Raw genomic sequence first — 22,214 nt, 5'->3', positions numbered from 1 at the left:
TTTTTAACCGTGTTCCAAACGTGTTTTTCACTATGGAGCAGGAAGCAGCCTCAGCGATTTTCATACTGTGTATTAACAGCACAATCAGAGAGCAATAATAAAGAGACTGTGACTGTACACGATTTTTTACATAAAAACCACACAATTAAAATGTGATAAACAAAAACGTTGATGGATGTTAACAAATTAGAATATCTTAAGTTTCATTTAATGAAACTTAATAATAACATAACACTGATGCGCCAAAGAAACTGATATAGGCACGCGTATTCAAATGCGGAGATATGTAAACAGATAGAATACAGCACTGCGGTCAACAATGCCTATATAAGACAAGTGTCTGGCGCAATTGTAAGATCGGTTACTGCTGCTGCACTGGCAGATTATCAAGATGTGAGTGAGCTTGAACGTGGTGTTAGAGTCGGCGCACGGGTGATGGGACCCAGCATCTCCGAGGTAGCGATGAAGGAGGGGGGTTCCCGTACGACCATTTCACAAGTGTACCGTGAACGTCAGGAATCCAGTAAAACATCAAATCTCCTACTGGAAACATGTTGCCTGGTCGGACGAGTCTCGTTTCAAATTGTAAAGAGCCGATGGACGTGTACGGGTACGGAGGCAAACTCATGAATCCATGGACCCTGCATGTCAGCAGGGGACTGTTCCAGCTGGTGGAAGCTCTGTAATGGTGTGCGGCGTGTACAGTTGGAGTGATATGGGCCTCCTGATACGACTACATACCACTCTGACAGGTAACAATATGTAAGCATCATGTCTGATCACCACTGTCCACTGTACATTCTGACAGAGTCAGACAATTCCAGCAGGACAATGCGACATCCATAATTGCCCCCCCCCCCCCTCCCCCCGGAACCAAACACTTCCACTGGCCGCCAAACTCCCCAGACATGAACATTTCTGAACATATCTGGGATGTCTTGCAACGTGCTGTTCAGAGGGGATTTCCACGCCCTTGTACTCTCACCAGTATATGGATAGCCTTGCCAGGTTCATGGTGTCAGTTCCCTCCAGCTCTACTTCAGACGTTAGTCATATCCACGCCATGTCGTGTTGCAGCACTTCTGCATGCTAGCAGGGACCCAACACAATATTAGGGAGATGTACTAGCACCTTTGGCTCTTCAGTGCACTTCCAAGAGCTAACACCACCAAGGCATGTGCACTATGGCGTCTGACCAGTCATCACATTGTGTTTGTACATCAGGTTTATTCTTATGATGAACAGATTATAACAGCAGATAAACAGCAACTACATACTGTATCAAAACTGAAGCAGCAGCAGCTTTTTCCAGAGTAGCATCTACCTTACTAATTTACTCAAATTTAGATGACCTAAGTGTGAATAGCACTTAGCAGAATAGAGATCATTTATTGTTAGATTAGATTTTTATGATGTCTTTGTTTTGTGTTAATATATTGACTTGTCCCACAATCCTCAAGGCTCTCCTTCTTGATTGAAGCTATGGAAAAAGACAAATGAATGAATCTTGAACTATCCATTTAAAAAAATTATTCATTTGCATAATTTTCTCTCTGTTTTTAGTTATTCTGCCATATTAAGTAATGAAATGTGAAGTATACCCATGATAATCTCATGAGGTGAATTCTTCATACTCTTTTTGTTTTCAATCATTCCTCCAATCGAACTCTCATTGTATCTTCTCTCAAAGATAATTTTGTTTTCATTCAGCATACTCTACATTATGCCTATTGCAGATCACTTGAAGTTCCTACTTTATCTTCAAAACTTGCCTTCTTCCACTTGAGATTTTCTTTTATCTTACTTGTGCCTGCAACATCCAAAGCTATTTGGCTTACCTTTGCTACGTATCTGCCTCTTTCATCATAGTGATGAACTCATTGCTTACTTTAATCTGGCATAAATTCCTACCCCTAAATGAATTCTCGCAGTCTATGTTTCTGCTTCTCTGCTTGATTGGTTTGTTTCTTCTAGTTTTGTGTGCATTGCTTGCTCAGCATCTTGCTGTTCTGTGACCACTTGAAGTTCTCAAGTGATTTAGGACTGTCACATTTTGCACAGTTTCTTTACTTGTTGATAGTCAATTCCATTTTTAATCTATTTGGTAATTTCCAAGCTCATTTCAACTTTTTTTCTGAAAGAATTTGTTAAGGACAAACTAATTTATATACTGACTTTGTACACAAATGTGTATCCTTTACGTGAACACACAATACATACATTATATCAATGAAAATAATCAATTTTTTAATATAAGAAGGGGGACTCAAGCATAAATGGAATCGAACTGTTGTGCATGCATGTGTTATAGTTAAATGTGTCACTAGGTAGTATTAATTTGATGTCTCCTACATCACTCAGTAAGCTGATGTCAGTTGGAGCTAAGTCGTTTGTTTGTGGTGCTGTGTTGTTTGCATTCCTATTTCAATCTTTCAGTTATTAATGACATGGACAAGAAGAAGGAGCAAAGAGTCTGTGAGAAATCTTGTCTTCTGTTAGGAAAAAGTGCACCAGAGACTATTGGCATGCTTCAGCAAGCTTTAATGTTGACACTTTGCAGGAATCACAGTTGTACAAGTGGTTTTCTCATTTCAAATCTGGCAACGTGTCAACTGAAGACATGCCATGCCCCAGTCATCCTTCAACAGCAACCAATGACAAAAACATTGCCACAATCAAATGTGCAACTGATGAAGGTCGTCCAAGGATCACTGACCAAATTTCTGAGGAAACAGAAGTGTCATGAACCACAGTCCAGTGAATTTTAAGCAAAGACTTGCAGATGAGATGGGTGTCTCCAAAATTTGTTCCTTGTATGCTCACAGATGACCAAAGAGATAACTGCATGAATGTTTGCCGCAACTTGAAGAGTGAAGTGCAGAATGATCCAAATATTCTTAAAAGAATTGTGACTTGGGATGAGAGCTGGTTCTACAGGTATGATTCACAATCGAAGCAAGCACTGAGCCAGTGGAAAACTCAAATGTCACCACAACTATAGAAAGCACAAGTCCAATCCAATTTGAAAACAATGTTGATTTGTTTTTTTTATGTCGATGACACTGTCCACAAGGAATTCATCCCTCCAGGACAAACAGTGAATGAACTTTTTTAGCTGGATGTGTTACAAAGATTACGAGATTGTGTGCAACAAAAATGGCTGTAACAGTGGAGAAATGGGAATTGGTTGCTCCACGACGACCATGCTCCAGTCCACACAACTCTGCCAGTCTGATAGCTCATGGCAAAAAACAACATGGTGCTCATGCCTCATACAACCTACTAAACTCAGTTTGGCTCCATCTTTCCTTTTGTCCCACAAATAAAGCTGACTGAAAGGAAAGAGATTCAATGATGTGGATGATGTCAAAGAAAAAAAACTAACAGTTCTGAACAATGTCCTGCTTCAACAGTTACAGAACTGTTTTCAGCAGTGGCAAAAGTGTTGGACGAGTGCATTTATGCACATGTACAATATTTTGAAGGGGACTAAAGTACTGTTAACGTAGAATCAATAAAAGTGCAAAGTAACAAAAATTCTGGTTATTTTTGGTTCTTTCCTTGTACAATGTAACGGGGTAGGTAAAAAATGTACTCACCAAGTGGCAGCAGGAGAATACACATATAAAGTTATTTAAATTTATATTAGTTTGTCTTAACACATTCTTCTCAAAAAATAGACAGAAATGGACTTTCCAAGGACCAAATAAAACTGAAGTCAAACGATGAAAAACCCAAAATGGAATAACAATATGAACTGGATAAAGTGTTGCTCACTCCAAAGATGACATGCTCCTCAGTGTGCTAAGTAGCAATCTAAAAAGAAACTTTACATATTTTATCACAATAATGCAATTGTAGATGATGTGGCAGTCCTAAATCAATTTATTATTTCAAAGTGACCACATAACAGGATGATGAAGACTAAAAGGCAGCCATTAAGCTGGAAAGGAACAAACCCATCAACTAAGGAATCAGAGACATATAACTATTGTTTTTGTCATGGTTTCCAGTCTGAAGACGCATTTGAAGCAGCTTTAAAAAGCACTCCGCCTTCAGGCCACAAGTGGCCCATCGGGACCATCCGACCGCCGTGTCATTCCTCAGTGAGGATGCGGATAGGAGGGGCGTGTGGTCAGCACACCGCTCTCCCGGTCAGTATGATGGTTTTCTTTGACTGGAGCCGCTACTATTCGGTCGAGTAGCTCCTCAATTGGCATCACGAGGCTGAGTGCATCCCGAAAAATGGCAACAGCACATGGCGGCTGGATGGTCACCCATCCAAGTGCCGGCCACGCCTGACAGCGCTTAACTTCGGTGATCTCACGGGAACCGGTGTATCCACTGCGGCAAGGCCATTGCCGTTTGAAGCAGCTTTACATGTTAGCATATCCCGTGCAATTCCCTTCATCTCTGTACACCTACTGCAATGTATACGCACTTAACACTACTTACTGCAGTCAAGCTTAGGTCTCTCTTTATAATTATGCACCTAGCCCCCACCACCTCCTGACACACTTCCCATCATTTCCAAACAAATTATTCCTTGAGGTCTTGAGACGTGTCTTATGAAGTTACCTCTTCTTTTAATCACATTGTACTATAAAGCTTTTTTCTCCCCCAACTAGATTCAGTACCTATTATTTAGTTATCCAATCTACCCAACAATCTTAAGCAAACTGTTGTAATAGTACATCTCAATAGCTTCCATTGTCTTCATGCCTGTACTGCTTACCAGTATACAATATGCTTCACTTTCATATATTGCTACAATCCAAACAAATACTTTCAGAAAAGAACTTCCTAACACTTTTATAGGGCAAATGTAAATAAACCTCTCTTTTTTGGCAATGCTTTTCTTGCTATTGCTATTATGCACTTTACTTTTCCTATTGTCAGTTATATTATTTTACCACACGCAAGACTCCTCCACTACTTCTAGTGTCTCATTCCCTCATCTAATTCCCTTAACAACATTTGATTTAATTCTTCTGCATTCCATTACCGTTATATTACTTTTCTGATGTTCCTCTTAAAAGTTTTTTTCCAAATGTGACTGAATCTGTTCAGCTGACGCCCCAAGTCCTTTGTTGTCTCTCACAGAATTAGAATGCCATGGCAAAGCTTAACGTTTTGATTTCTTTTCCCTGAAGTTGGACCGCTTTTATAAATTTCTCCATTGTGTCTGTTACTGCTTGCTCTGTGTACACATCACTTGCCCGGTGAACACTTTAAAACCCTTTCAACCTCCCTTCTAAAATAATGCCTTCCTTTTATGTCCTTTCCCTCTAATAACTGCAGTCAGGTTTCTGTACAAGATGTACGTAACCTCTTGCTTCCTCTATTTCATCCCTGACAACTGCAAAATTTCAGAATGTATTCTGGTCAACATTGTCAAAATGCTTTTCTAATCTATGAATGTACATTTGCCTTTTTTTGAATCTTTTAAAATTTGCTGTAGGTTTAGTACTGCCTCATGTTTTCCTTCATTTCTTTGGAACAGAAACTGATATTCTCCAACAACAGCTTCTGACAGTTAATCAGTTCTTCTATAGATGTTTCATGTTACTATTTTGCAATCATGACTTATTAAATGATGGTTCAATAATAATCACAGCTGTCAGAATCTTCCTCTTTTGTACTGAGGTTATTCCATTTTTCTTAAAGTCTGCGTGTATTTTTCATGTCTCATACACTATCTGATAAATAATATCTAGACACCTATTGTTGTTGTTGTTGTTGTTATGGTCTTCAGTCCTGAGACTGGTTTGTTGCAGCTCTCCATGCTACTCTATCCTGTGAAAGCTTCTTCATCTCCCAGTACCTACTGCAACCTACATCCTTCTGAATCTGCTTAGTGTATTCATCTCATGGTCTCCCTCTACAATTTTTACCCTCCACGCTGCCCTCCAATACTAAATTGGTGATCCCTTGATGCCTCAGAACATGTCCTACCAACCGATCCCTTCTTCTAGTCAAGTTGTGCCACAAACTTCTCTTCTCCCCAATCCTACTCAATACTTCCTCATTAGTTATGTGATCTACCCACCTAATCTTCAGCATTCTTCTGTAGCACCACATTTCGAAAGCTTCTATTCTCTTCTTGTCCAAACTATTTATCGTCCATGTTTCACTTCCATACATGGCTACACTCCATACAAATACTTTCAGAAATGACTTCCTGACGCTTAAACCTATACTCGATATTAACAAATTTCTCTTCTTCAGAAACGTTTTCCTTGCCATTGCCAGTCTACATTTTATATCCTCTCTACTTCCACCATCATCAGTTATTTTGCTCCCCAAATAGCAAAACTCCTATTAGTGAACATTAATATGGGATTTGTCAACCCTTCACCTTTATCATGGCTTGAGCTCTGCTGAGAACACTTTAAATTTAGTGTCTGAATGTCTGTGGGAAAAGGTAGCCCATTTTTCCTCAGGAGCTAAAACCAAGACAAACTAGTGATGTTGGACAATGGGGTCTGGAGTGAAGTTATCATTCTAACTCATCCCAAATGTGTTCCACTGAGTTCATGTGGTATGTTGGGCAGCCCAGTCAATTCAGGAATAGTATTGTCCATTAACCATTACTGACAGATGCTGCTTTATGGCAGGGGCAATGACTTCCTTATAGAATCATTGTCTCTGAACTGTTCCTTCACTGTCTGCAGTACACAAGTTGGTAATATGCATTCACACACTTCCACACTAAGGGGACCACACATGAACCACAAAAAACATCCTTATAATGCAATACCATCACTTCCACACTTCACTATTGGCACTACACCTGATGACAGGTAATGTTCAGACCCTTCCACTCACTTGCTACGGGGTATAATGTGAATCACCACTCCAAACCCCACATTTCCACTCATCCATTGTCCTGTAGCATTGTTCTTTACACTAACTCAAGCACCATTTAGCAATGATTACAGAAAAGTGTGGCTTATGAGGAAGTGCTCAATTATTGTACCTCATTTTTTGAAAATTTCTATGCACTTTCATTGTGATAGCTGGACTGCTGGCGGCAGTTTGGAACTTGTGAGTGATTTCTTATGCAGACTTCACAATTTTTTAAAATATTTTTTACTACCAGCCTCAGCAAGCTTCAACAGTCCATATCAGTCAGTACATTAGGTTTGGCTAACCTTGGTTGTTGCTTTGTTTTTCCACTTCTGAATCACATCACCAACAGTCAACTAGGACAACCCTACAAGGGTTGAAATGTCCCTAATGGATTTGTTACTAAGGTGACATTCAGTGACTGATTGATTCTGCTGTTACTGTTTCTCTACTGCCAACAGAATACTCTTGCCTCTTTTCATACTGGGAGATCAACCTCTCATGACTTCTAGCGATCAATTCTGCATTACATGGAGGTGTCCAATACTTTTGATCAGATAGTGTATGTCACACAAAAATAAATCCTGCACATGAGGTGAAACAGTTTTTCCATGGTTGGTTCTCCAAAGGATCTTAATAATTCTTCGGGAATGTTGTTTGCTCCAGGTGCCTTGTTTTGACAGTGGTGTTTCATAGCTCTGAGGAACTCTTCTCATAGTACCATCTCCCCCTTCTCAGCTTCATCCACTTCCTCTGCTATTTCCATGATATGGTCTTCATGTTACTTTCCTTTACATAACCTTCTCCTACATTCTTTCCATCTTTCACCCTACCATTCTTTGCCTGTTAGGAGCATAAGGTTTGTGCTCTTGATGTTCACACAGCTGTGTCCCTCATCTCCAAAGGTTTCTTAAAATTTTTCCACATCAAAACAGAAAATACCGATCTTGGCTTTTGACAAGATATTTACAGAATGGAAAGAAGACTAATGCAAATGTTATTATAAAAAAGTATTAGGTAAGAAAAATTTATTATTATTATTATTATTATATTATCATTATTATACCCCCCCACGAACCATGGACCTTGCCGTTGGTGGGGAGGCTTGCGTGCCTCAACGATACAGATAGCCGTACTGTAGGTGCAACCACAAGGGAGGGGTATCTGTTGAGAGGCCAGACAAACGTGTGGTTCCTGAAGAGGGGCAGCAGCCTTTTCAGTAGTTGCAGGGGCAACAGTCTGGATGATTGGCTGATATGGCCTTGTAACATTAACCAAAATGGCCTTGCTGTTCTGGTGCTGCGAACGGCTGAAAGCAAGGGGAAACTACAGCCGTAATTTTTCTCGAGGGCATGCAGCTTTACTGTATGATTAAATGATGATGGTGTCCTCTTGGGTAAAATATTCCAGAGGTAAAATAGTCCCCCATTCGGTTTTCCGGGCGGGGACTACTCAAGAGGACGTTGTTATCAGAAGAAAGAAAACTGGCGTTCTACAGATCGGAGCGTGGAATGTCAGATCCCTCAATCGGGCAGGTAGATTACAAAATTTAAAAAGGGAAATGGACAGGTTAAAGTTAGATATAGTGGGAATTAGTGAAGTTCGGTGGCAGGAGGAACAAGACTTTTGGTCAGGTGAATACATGGTTATAAATACAAAATAAAACACAGGTAACGCAGAAGTAGGTTTAATAATGAATAAAAAAATAGGAGTGCGGGTAAGCTACTACAAACAGCATAGTGAACGCATTATTGTGACCAAGACAGACACGAAGCCCACACCTACTACAGTAGTGCAAGTTTATATGCCAACTAGCTCTGCAGATGACGAAGAAATTGATGAAATGTATAATGAGATAAAAGAAATTATTCAGGTAGTGAAGGGAGACAAAAATTTAATAGTCATGGGTGACTGGAATTCAAGAGTAGGAAAAGGGAGAGAAGGAAACATAGTAGGTGAATATGGATTGGGGCTAAGAAATGAAAGAGGAAGCCACCTGGTAGAATTTGTGCAGAGCATAACTTAATCATAGCTAACACTTGGTTTAAGAATCATGAAAGAAGGTTGTATACATGGAAGAACCCTGGAGATACCGAAAGGTATCAGATAGATTATATAATGGTAAGACAGAGATTTAGGAAACAGGTTTTAAATTGTAAGACATTTCCAGGGGCAGATGTGGACTCTGACCACATGAACTGTAGACTAAAACTGAAGAAACTGCAAAAAGGTGGGAAATTAAGGAGATGGGACCTGGATAAACTGACTAAACCAGAGGTTGTACAGAGTTTCAGGGAGAGCATAGGGGAACAATTGACAGGAATGGGGGAAAGAAATACAGTAGAAGAAGAATGGGTAGCTTTGAGGGATGAAATAGTGAAGGCAGCAGAGGATCAAATAGGTAAAAAGACGAGGGCTGGTAGAAACCCTTGGGTAACAGAAGAAATATTGAACTTAATTGATGAAAGGAGAAAATATAAAAATGCAGTAAATGAAGCAGGCAAAAAGGAATACAAATGTCTCAAAAATGAGATCGACAGGAAGTGCAAAATGGCTACGCAGGGATGGCTAGAGGACAAATGTAAGGATGTAGAGACTTATCTCACTAGGGGTAAGATAGATACTGCCTACAGGAAAATTAAAGAGACCTTTGGAGAAAAGAGAACCACTTGTATGAATATCAAGAGCTCAGATGGAAACCCAGTTCTAAGCAAAGAAGGGAAAGCAGAAAAGTGGAAGGAGTATATAGAGGATCTATACAAGGGCGATGTACTTGAGGACAATATTATGGAAATGGAAGAGGATGTAGATGAAAATGAAATGGGAGATACGATACTGTGTGAAGAGTTTGACAGAGCACTGAAAGACCTGAGTCGAAACAAGGCCCCGGGAGTAGACAACATTCCATTAGAACTACTGATGGACTTGGGAGAGCCAGTCCTGACAAAACTCTACCATCTGGTGAGCAAGATGTACGAGACAGGCGAAATACCCTCAGACTTCAAGAAAAATATAATAATTCCAATCCCAAAGAAAGCAGGCGTTGACAGATGTGAAAATTACCGAACTATCAGTTTAATAAGTCACAGCTGCAAAATACTAACACGAATTCTTTGCAGACGAATGGAAAAACTGGTAGAAGCTGACCTCGGGGAAGATCAGTTTGGATTCCGTAGAAATGTGGGAACACGTGAGGCAATACTGACCCTACGACTTATCTTAGAAGAAAGATTAAGGAAAGGCAAATCTATGTTTCTAGAATTAGACTTAGACTTAGAGAAAGCTTTTGACAATGTTGACTGGAATACTCTCTTTCAAATTCTGAAGGTGGCAGGGGTAAAATACAGGGAGCGAAAGGCTATTTACAATTTGTACAGAAATCAGATGGCAGTTATAAGAGTCGAGGGGTATGAAAGGGAAGCAGTGGTTGGGAAGGGAGTGAGACAGGGTTGTAGCCTATCCCCGATGTTATTCAATCTGTATATTGAGCAAGCAATAAAGGAAACAAAAGATAAGTTCGGAGTAGGTATTAAAATACTTTGAGGTTCGCCAATGACATTGTAATTCTGTCAGAGACAGCAAAGGACTTGGAAGAGCAGTTGAACGTAATGCGCAGTGTTGTGAAAAGAAGGTATAAAATGAACATCAACAAACGCAAAACGAGGATAATGGAATGTAATTGATTTAAGTCGGGTGATGCTGAGGGAATTAGATTAGGAAATGAGACATTTAAAGTAGTAAATGAGTTTTGCTATTTGGGGAGCAAAATAACTGATGATGGTAGAAGTAGAGAGGGTATAAAATGTAGACTGGCAATGGCAAGGAAAGCGTTTCTGAAGAAGAGAAATTTGTTAACATCGAGTATAGATTTAAATCTCAGGAAGTCGTTTCTGAAAGTATTTGTATGGAGTGTAGCCATGTATGGAAGTGAAACGTGGACGATAAATAGTTTGGACAGGAAGAGAATAGAAGCTTTTGAAATGTGGTGCTACAGAAGAATGCTGAAGATTAGATGGGTAGATCACATAACTAATGAGGAGGTATTGAATAGGATTGGGGAGAAGAGAAATTTGTGGCACAACTTGACTAGAAGAAGGGATCGGTTGGTAGGACATGTTTTGAGGCATCAAGGGATCACCAATTTAGTATTGGAGGGCAGCGTGGAGCGTAAAAATCGTAGAGGGAGACCAAGAGATGAATACACTAAGCAGATTCAGAAGGATGTAGGAAGCAGTAGGTACTGGGAGATGAAGAAGCTTGCACGGGATAGAGTAGCATGGAGAGCTGCATCAAACCAGTCTCAGGACTGAAGATAACAACAACAACATTATTATTATTATTATTATTATTATTATTACTATTATTTCCCAATATATAACTTAAATTTTCTAGTCCTCTCAAAAACAAAGCGTCTATGTTACAGGTTCATAGCAAACCTTTAAAAATTGTCCATAGCCAAACAGCAAAAGATGTTTACTATATGACAGCTATTTCATCAGTTAAAGTAAATTGCTCAAATATGGTGCAATAGTGTTATTATTATTACACATTAATACACAGAATTTTGCTGTTGCAAAAGGGTGCAGTTGTGCTTATACATTAACCATGATACAGAGACTAGTTTCGTAAAGCTAATACTCCACATAAATATTTCAAAATACCTTGTTTCTCAATTCTACAAAGTACCAGGTGGTTATAATTAAATTTTCCCTATTTAACACATTAAACACGGAAAGTGATTACTATACGTGTACCAAACTTGGTAGCATTAATGTCCAGAGTATGAGGTGCATGATTTCCATGTGTTACAGCTCCACTGTCCAGTTATACGAGGTGCATGATTTCCACGTGTTACGGCGCCACTGTCCAGTTATAACTATGGCCACCAGGTATCATGATCAGTCATTGTGATTTACCGTATTTACTCGAATCTAAGCCGCACTTTTTCCGGTTTTTGTAATCCAAAAAACCGCCTGCGGCTTAGAATCGAGTGCAAAGTAAGCGGAAGTTCTGGAAAATGTTGGTAGGTGCCGCCACAACTAACTTCTGCCGTCGAATATATGTAGCGCTACACAGGCATGCTTTGCAGGCACAAAGATAAATACTGGCGCCTAACCCTCTGCGTCAGTAAATAAATTTAAAAAAAAAAAGGTGGAAGACGAGCTTTTTTCTCCGACTGCATTTTCATACATTATCCAATGAAGTAAATACAAATTCCGCATTGTGCATCTTCGAATGTAGCAGCATTTCAATGTACTACGAAAATCCGACTGGCAAGACTGTTTGAGATGTTTGTCAATATGGCCAACTCTACGTTCTGAATTTTTTCCTACCTGTGAGAAGAGATGGTTCCTTATAGGAAATTTTATGAATTGTGAATTGCATGCCGTATTCTCTTCATCATAAGAATAATACGAATATAAACATTTTGCCATGTATTCTTTCGTGTTTGCTGCTAACTCATTTAAATCCTGTCGGCCTAATAAACTACAAAACTAGAGTGAGATAATAGCAAACGTGGAAAAATATAGATATCATCCCATGTTTACATTCGTATTATCCTTATGCCTAATAGTGATACAGTCAGAAATGAAGCACGGCAATTGACTAGATTTTTAAATCTAAGATGACTCTAATTTCAGTGCAGAATGTAATGTACTAAAGAGGCATCTGCAAAGACTTTCAAAAGGAGAAAAATTTTCGATAAACTCTCGTTCAGAACATCTTCTATCATACGCTGTCTATTATTTGGTTCTTGTTGATCATTATCAAAGAAAGCAGGAGTGCAGGTAACAGCAAATAGCAGTTTCTTGCCATTGTTTCGCTAATGAGACGATTCCTCTCTCTCTCTCTTTTTAATTGTAAGCGGCAGTAGCGCCCACAAAAGCAAGGCATGCCACGAGCAGCGACAGATCGTAAACACTCATTATCAGAATGCGACAAACAATGCATGACACAGTACAGTAATGCATTTTCAGCTTAGTGTGACGTAAACACCTATAACAAAGAGAATGGCACTTATCAGATCAAAGAAAAATAAACAATCAATTCAAACCAGAAGAAGTATGCGAAAAAGGAAGGGTACTCGTATAAATACGGACGGAGTACCTGACGCATAGCAATGGCTACCTGGTAAAGCTTGACTGCTAAGCTTACGACTCGAACCAAACTACTGTAGCTGTATCATCATTCATTCGACGTAAATTGTGTCTCATATTACAATGGACCAACTCTGTTTCGATTTGGAGGTGCGGCCTAAAACTTTTCTCTCCCCTTGAATTTCGAGTCTCAAATTTTAGGTGCGGCTTAGATTCGGGAATTTTTTTTCCTTGATTTCGAGTCTCATTTTTCAGGTGCGGCTTAGATTCGAGTGCGGCTGAGATTTGAGTAATTACGGTAGTCTCACACACCTGACCAGTTGCAGTGCACTTGTTGACATGTCAACATGAGATGGACAAAAGGTGCAGGGCATTATTGGTGAAACTCTATTATCAAAACAACAGTAATACTGCAACTGCTCTTTGAACATATTGCTGGCCGAAAGGATTACAGAAGGGTTCTCTTTCTCCATCTGCTGTGCAGAGCATGATGAAGAAGTTCAAATCAACTGGAGAACTCAGTGTCGCTCCAGGAAGGAGCTGACGACCGGTTGCACCAAAGGTAGTTGATAAAATTGCTGTTGCTATGGCAGACAACGCTGCGCTCAATTCCCGATCTTCAGGCAGTGTGTGTGCTGTCACAACCGTTGAAAATCGCGTGGTTCACTGTATGGAAGGTGCTTTGAACCATTCTCCAATGGTATTCTTATAAGATCCATATCATACAGCAGGTTACACCATAGGGTGTACAATGATGTGTTGACTTCACTCCCCACTTTCTCACAAGCATTGAAGTTGATGAAAGCTGGCCCTGGACCATCCTATTGACAAAGCTAATTTTTCTCTGATGGATGAGGTGAATTACCGAGTGTGGGGATTTTCACCTCCAAAGACTGTGCATGAAGTTCCTCTGTATGGTGAACGTGTCACCGTATGGCGTGGCTTAACAGCTACGTTCATCATTGGCTCATTCTTTTTTGAACAGTTTGGCACTCAAATACAAAAAACGTGCAGTGTGACTGGCTAGTATTACTTTCATATGCTTCGACAGCATGTCGTACCCACCCTTCAGAAAAGAGACACATTGTCTCAACAGTTTTCATGCAAGATGGGCTCCCACCATACATCGCTCGTGAAGTTCACCTTCTTCTCTGAAACACGTTTGGAAATGATCGAATGATCAGGCAAACTTTTCCAAGTGCTTGGACACTATCACCTGATCTCACTCCCTGTGATTTCTGGTTGTGAGGCTACCAGAAAGCAAGGGTTTACCAGGGTAACATTCACACATGTGCTAATCTGAAGTGCATCATATCAAGAGAGGTAGCAATCCTGCACTTTCAGGCTGTTCTGGGCACTGATGGGCACCATATTGAGCACCTTTTGGAGCAGTAATGGTATGGGTATGCAGGGTGTTACAAAAAGGTACGGTCAAACTTTCAGGACACATTCCTCACACACAAAGAAAGAAAATATGTTATATGAACATGTGTCCGGAAACGCTTACTTTCGATGTTAGAGCTCATTTTATTACTTCTCTTTAAATCGCATTAATCATGGAATGGAAACACACAGCAACAGAATGTACCAGTGTGACTTCAAACACTTTGTTACAGGAAATGTTCAAAATTTCCTCCGTTAGCGAGGATACGTGCATCCACCCTCCGTCGCATGGAATCCCTGATGCGCTGATGCAGCCCTGGAGAATGGCGTATTGTATCACAGCCGTCCACAATATGAGCATGAAGAGTCTCTACATTTGGTACCGGGCTTGCGTAGACAAGAGCTTTCAAATGCCCCCATAAATGAAAGTCAAGAGGGTTGAGGTCAGGAGAGCATGGAGGCCATGGAATTGCTCCACCTCTACCAATCCATCAGTCACCGAATCTGTTGTTGAGAAGCGTACAAACACTTCGACTGAAATGTGCAGGAGCTCCATCGTGCATGAACCACATGCTGTGTCGTACTTGTAAAGGCACATGTTCTAGCAGCACAGGTAGAGTATCCCGTATGAAATCATGATAACGTGCTCCATTGAGCGTAGGTGGAAGAACATGGGGCCCAATCAAGACATCACCAACAATGCCTGCCCAAACGTTCACAGAAAATCTGTGTTGATGACGCGATTGCACAATTGCGTGCGGATTCTCGTCAGCCCACACATGTCGATTGTGAAAATTTAAAATTTGATCACGTTGGAATAAAGCCTCATCCGTAAAGAGAACATTTGCACTGAAATGAGGATTGACACATTGTTGGATGAACCATTCACAGAAGTGTACCTGTGGAGGCCAATCAGCTGCTGATAGTGCCTGCACACGCTGTACATGGTACGGAAACAACTGGTTCTCCCGTAGCACTCTCCATACAGTGACATGGTCAACATTACCTTGTACAGCAGCAACTTCTCTGACACTGACATTAGGGTTATCGTCAACTGCACGAAGAATTGCTTCGTCCATTGCAAGTGTCCTCGTCGTTCTAGGTCTTCCCCAGTCGCGAGTCATAGGCTGGAATGTTCCGTGCTCCCTAAGACGCCAATCAATTGCTTCGAACGTCTTCCTGTCGGGACACCTTCATTCTGGAAACCTGTCTCGATACAAACGTACCATGCCACGGCTATTGCCCCGTGCTAATCCATACATCAAATGGGCATCTGCCAACTCCGCATTTGTAAACATTGCACTACTGCAAAACCACGTTCGTGATGAACACTAACCTGTTGGTGCTACGTACTGATGTGCTTGATGCTAGAACTGTAGAGCAATGAGTCGCATGTCAACGCAAGCACCGAAGTCAACATTACCTTCCTTCAATTGGGCCAACTGGCGGTGAATCGAGGAAGTACAGTACATACTGACAAAACTAAAATGAGCTCTAACATGGAACTTAAGCGTTTCTGGACACATGTCCACATAACATCTTTTCTTTATTTGTGTGCGAGGAATGTTTCCTGAAAGTTGGGCCGTACCTTTTTGTAACAACCTGTATAATGGTATTATGTACCGTAGGAGCACATTAAAAGTGTTTCAATTAAATTGATTCTGCATTATTTCTCTTCCCCTATGTCCTTGGCATTGATGGTAGCAAGTTTGGTCCTCATGCAGTAATTAGTTTCTGTTTTATAATGTGTTAAATAGGGAAAGTTTAATTACAACCACCCGGTACTTCTGTTCTTTGTAGGTTTTGCAAGTCCATTATACAAGTGCCCTACTTTATATATTTAAAACAAAAGAAGTAAAAATAACACTCTGAACTGAACAGAAAATTAAAAGTTACTCATCAACAGCTGTGGAAGATTAAAATGTTGTCTACCAATATGTATGGTACAAAGAAATTATTTGAATGGTCCACTGATAGGGGACAGTAAAAGTAATGATTCAAAGCACTGTACACCAAACAGAGTAAGAACCAGTACGAGGATGAAAACGGTGGCCACATAAAATTGGTTGTAACACTGGCCAACAGTGCAAGAACCTGTTAACAGATGCCTTCAGAAAATATGTCAAGAAGCCTGTGTGAAAGTCCCATTAGTTACAAGTGCATTTCACTTACTGAGAGATTTTCTGCCATTTTCAGCATACTTCTGGAACATTGAACAAAATTTTGGATGTGATGTATCAACTGTGCATCAGTGGATCAAGAAAAGTGAATATGCTTTGTTTAGGTACCAGGTGGTAGCTGTACATGATGTCATGAGAGGACAAGCTTATCAGACCAGCAGTTATTGCAGATTACATTGGGCCCATAACACAATTTAGAACTGTGTCCCACCGGAAGTGTCTGATGTGGCAAGAATTCTTCACTGGAAGCTGGAATAAGAGAGAAGGTGATGTCAGTGCATTAGCTTTCTTTCACAACTCATCAATGTACAGCTCACCTCCAAGTAAAAGACACATTCCTAGGAATGAATGCAGCAAAATTATTTTAATAATGACAGGAGATTCTATTGCACTGCCGGTGACTGTCATTTTGTGGTGTAATGTCGACCATGACAGTGGCAATTACTGATGTGTATCAGATACTAATGAACTCTGGAGAGCATGGCGTTCAGAGCCATAGCCTATAGTGACCAAATACATTTCGTGTTTCTTCAGGGAACGCTGGAAAGTACAACATACATCGCTAATAACATCCTCCCCATTCTGCTGCTGTTCCTACAATGTCGCAGAGATAGCTTCTGGCGTGAGTGGCAATACCCAAACACATGCATCCTGTACTACCCAACTCACTCTCCAAAATGTCCATCACAATCAACTGACCTAGGCCCCTTTAAGTATGTGAGAGAAGTGATGGGGCAGTATCCCTTGATCATATGAAACAAAAGGTGCAAGCTGTGTGAAACACTAAAAAAGGAAGGAAGATGACAATTTTAACATCTTGTCAGCAACAAGATCCTTAGAGACTAAGTATAAACTCAGAATGGGGAAGGATGGAACAGGAAATCAGTTGTGTCGTTTTCAAACAAATCACACTGGCACTTATCTTTCGCAATTTTGGAAAAGAACAGAACAAAATACTGAAATTGGTATCCACAACATTCTACACATACCTTTCAGAAAATTGCTGGAAAGCTTTCATTTTTTTATTTTCCACTAGGGTATTAAGCATCATATTTTGTAGGAAACTCCAAATCTCTAGAAATAATATGTAATAACCCATCAATATTGAATGAACTTTACAGATCAAATCTGTGAATTAAACTCTTTATGTAGAGTATGACATCACTTATGGTTAATATTAAAACTGAGTCAGACATTGCAATATAGATGTATGTACATAAACTACACCTGTATCATTTTGACACAAAATATTAGAGTTTTTGAGTGCATATGATGTACGAGTGTCAGCAAAACTTAAGATATCTGAGGATGTTATTCGTTGATTATTTTAGCTAATAAGGTTGAAAAACAATAATGAAAGAGAGTTTATTTACACTGTGCTTTACCTAATGAACTATGAGGTGTATACAACATTTAAGCTCTTTTTCCTAAAGTTTTCATTAAGAAACCTGACTAACAGCCACAAATTTAATGTATTTTTGGAACTTACAAACAAAAAATACCAAATTGTTACAATCTATGTCAAGTAGTAATTATACAGGGGTACTATAAATGACCATTCATTTTCAAAGTTTTATATTTTCCACAGCATTATTAGTGCAAAAATATGACTGATGCACGAGTATAACAGTAAACTCAGTGAATCTGCATTGTGTGCACTGGTTGGCACTACGAGTGCAGTGTCTTGACAAAATGGCAACAAAGCAAGAAAAGATTTTTCATGTGTTAGAGCATGCAAGATGTTTATCTGTTGAAACAGAGCAGTGTGCATTCATAAGGAAGTATGGAAAAGAACTGCCATATACACAGAGCACTGTGCACTGGCATTGACAATTTAGGGACACAGGTTATATCTGTAAGTAGAAAATTACCGGTCAGCCAAGTGTACTGGATACAATTATGGAGAGTTTGAGAGAAAGTTTTGTATGCAGTCAAATATTCAGCAATGTAGCAACCTTCCATTTATCTGGAAAGGTTAATCGCCACAACGTGAGAATGTGGGGCACTAAAAATCCTCAGGAAATTTTGGCACTTGAACAAGATATGTGAAAGGTTAATGTTTACTGTGCAATGTCACAGACAAAGCTGTATGGGCAGTTTTTCTTCCGTGGGAAGGCTGTGACGGATACCTCTCAACTTGGTACGTAGCAGTTGTGGTTGTTTTCAAAGTCGACTGCTGATACCAAGAACGTCATCTTCCAACATGACGGGGTACCCCTCACTGGAGCTTCGATATTCATTGCTACCTGAACAATGAACTTGCTGAATTGGGCATAGTGGTGAAGATGATGTGACTATGTTTCTTTGGTCCCTAGGTTGCCTGACCTCGTGCCTTGCGAACTTTTTTCTTTGCAGGTACATTAAGGACCACGTTTACTTACCTCCACTGCCCAGAACACTGGAACATCTTAGAGAACACATCAACGATGCTGTGATGACCACAGACAGACCATTACTGCATAAGGTGCGTAGCGAACTTGACTACCACTTGAACATGCGTCATGTGACCAGAAGGGCAATTGCAGAACATTTTTAGAGTGTAAAATGTGGCCCCCTGAAGAAGAAAAGTTAATGCAGTTTTTTCATCATCTTAACTCCATCCATGAGAATATTCGATTTACTATGGAACTAGAGAAAGATGGCTGCCTTCCATTCCTCAATGTTTTGGTTAAACGGAAGAGTGATGGCTCGGTGGGACATTCTGTCTATTGTAAGCCCACTCACACTGATTTGTACTTGCATTCTTCAAGTTGCCATCACCCATCCCAGATCATGAGTGTACTTAAAACCCTTGTGCACAGGGCACATACAGTGTCAAATGCTGAGAATTTGCTTAAGGAACTTGCACATTTGAGGACGGTGTTCAGAGGCAATGGATAGTCGACCCGGGAAATTAACTGGGCCTTCTCAACAAAAGCCAGGAACCGAGAAGTGGATAAAGAGGAGAACGCGCCAGCCAAGTCCCTAGCTTTTCTTCCCTTCGTTGGAAATATCTCCTTCAAGATAGGGAGGATTCTTAATAATTTTCATGTGAAAGTGGTTTTTTGGCCACCTTTTAAGATTTCCAATTTGCTGGGATCGGTGAAGGATGACTTGTAACTGCAGAAGGCAGGAATTTACAAAATACCATGTCAATGTGGTATGGCCTATATAGGACAGACAATGCGTACAGTGGAGGAGCGTTGTACAGAACATCAACATTGCACTCGCCTACTGCAACCCAGTAAGTCTACAGTTGCAGAACATCATATTTCTAACAGACATTCAATGGAGTACGACAAAACTTCGATTTTGGCCACAGCAACAACTTTTGGGGACTCCATTATCAAAGAATCCGTTGAAATACGCATTGTGGGAAATCTAATGAACCGTGACAGTGGTTACCAGTTGAATAATGCATGGAATCCCGTCATCTCCGAAATTTGCTCGAGATGAAGACCCCAGAAGACTTCGATAGCTGCGGCCAGCAACAATACCGATGGCAGCTGAGTATTGCAGTTCCACCAGCGGGAGCGCTGCCGCTGGGCAGTGTGGCCCTTCTGTCTCCGCGACTGCAATGCATGCACGGCAGTACTATCAGCACACTATAAAAGACAGAGTGGAGAACATCTTCGTCAGTCCTCGTTCGGCTCACCTGAAGATGGCTGGCAGTTGTCCAGCCGAAATATTGTGCAATGAAGTTTATGATGACCAGCTGCAAGCCCGAAATCTTTTTGAACAAACTTGGTGAGTTTACTGCTCTATTCATACATCAGTCTAATTTGCATATGTAATACTTTGTAAAACACAGAGCTTTGGAAATAAATGAATCATTTATAGTAGCCCTGTGTGTAGTAATACACTGCATGTGTGCAATGGAAGATATTTATGCTATTCCTATTCTAAGGACTTATGAATTAAGAGATACTGTTTTGGTTGTCGGAACACACTGGTAGCACAGTATAGCATCCAGCTGTTCTAGCATTTCCCTGTTCTTTAACTGTTTCCTACAGAGAAAACTGTGATGATTAAGGCACAGGATTTTTGGATGATTTTTTCAGAAGTGAGTAGTTTGACCCTTACTGAAACAGTTCTCAAAATGTTATTCAGTATCACTACAAATTTAAAGAACTCAACCATTTACCACCTTGTAAATCATTATTCTCCATTACTCTTCACCATCTCACAGACACACAAAACACCGATGATAAAATTACCATCATAGTCTTAATACCAAACAAGAAGTTTAATTACTTATCCTGTCTCTCATGTCACATTCAATGCTAGTTATATTTCAGACAAGAAGTTATACACCAGTTTTATAACACATCATCTTTCATAGAAAGTTAATCATAAAATAATTTACAGTAAAGTCTTTAGGAAGATCATTATAAAATAAAGTACTAAAGCAGAAACTGACAAAATTATTAAATTTGTCAAATATCTGCAACACATGAAATCCATGTTAAAATCTCACTTGTATTTACTACAAGTCATGTGGGCAGTTAAATCTTGGTTTAGGATATATGCACATTAATAAAGTATTATACATTGCAAATTAGTAATTAAAACTTTAGAATCATGTTTGCTTGCTTACTACATGTATAGTCAACACACATCGCACATTCTTCTAAGTCACAGTTTTCATTATTTCCTGGTATGTTTCATTTCTGATCTCTGTGTGGCACACACATTGTTATTATATGAGAGAAGGTATGAACACAAATATTATTATCTACCCCTGCCCCGACCCCGTGAGAAACCACCCCTAGATGGCCCTCCTCTGCCTCGTCCACCAGATGATCCTTTGCCTTTTGGTGGAGGGGATTTTGGTCTCAGTGCTTCTATTCTTTCTGTACAGCCTGTTGTTGTCTGTCCATTGGCAAAATAACTAGCATATAACTCAGCATTAAAATTACTGTTAGTCAATTCAGGCCCTATTGTAAGCCAACCTGGTCTGATTGTACTATCTCGTCCAAAGACATGCAACCTGGAACACAAACACAAAAAAGAAGTACATCAGTGATTGCAGTTGATTTAGTGTAGTGTAGTCCTATCAATAGTCTAGATGAAACATTAATTTAAGAGAAAATAAAACAATTAAAATACTGTAATTTACCATAAATAAAATAAAATGTGTCTTGCTTTATGATATTTTTACATATGGTTGCTCAGGAGTTCAAAGCTTTGTCACAAGATACCACTTATATCACACTCAGAAAAGCTTACTTATAAAGTGGGTCATAAGACCTTATCTTCACTTACTAGTCAGCATTTTTATTCTTTCTTTCTTTGTTCATGTACATAAGTAGTATATTTAAACCTGATATCTAACTTGGTGGTTTTTGCCACTTATTCTTCCAAAATCTTTTCACAAATTTACTAAGTTCTTTCTTACCATTTCTTGCTAGCCTTCTTTTTAAGTTTCTTCATAGTCTTTGCTTCATTACTAGTGTTCGAGAGGCTAGATCATTTATTATAATTTCATCTGTGATGTCCATGTCTTATAAATCTTCCATAGAGTGTTCTAATCAGCTGATTTTGACTTCTTTTGAATCAAAAATACTGAGTTGTATTTTGATGAAGCTATTGTTGAGTATAATACAAAAACAATCATATACACTGAAGTGAAAAAAGTCATACGATAGTGATATGCACGTATACAGATGGAGTAGTATCATGTACGCAAGGTAGAACAGGGCAGTGCATTCGCAAAGTTGTCATT

General features: G+C 39.7%; 1 protein-coding gene across 1 annotated transcript in view; it reads right to left on the bottom strand.

Annotated features, from left to right (window-relative positions):
- Positions 1–20,716: 20,716 nt before the first annotated feature.
- The window catches only part of LOC124593868 (N6-adenosine-methyltransferase non-catalytic subunit), a 63,321-nt gene continuing 61,823 nt past the window's right edge, over positions 20,717–22,214 (bottom strand). The window contains exon 7 of the mRNA XM_047132216.1: positions 20,717–21,479. Coding sequence (XP_046988172.1) covers positions 21,221–21,479 — 259 coding nt within the window. The 3' untranslated portion in view covers positions 20,717–21,220. The remainder of the gene's footprint in view (positions 21,480–22,214) is intronic.

Source organism: Schistocerca americana, chromosome 2 (assembly GCF_021461395.2).
Source record: "Schistocerca americana isolate TAMUIC-IGC-003095 chromosome 2, iqSchAmer2.1, whole genome shotgun sequence".
In the NCBI taxonomy this organism is placed as follows: domain Eukaryota; kingdom Metazoa; phylum Arthropoda; class Insecta; order Orthoptera; family Acrididae; genus Schistocerca; species Schistocerca americana.
Note: the sequence above shows the minus strand (reverse complement) of the source record. Positions and strands in the feature narration are given on the sequence as shown.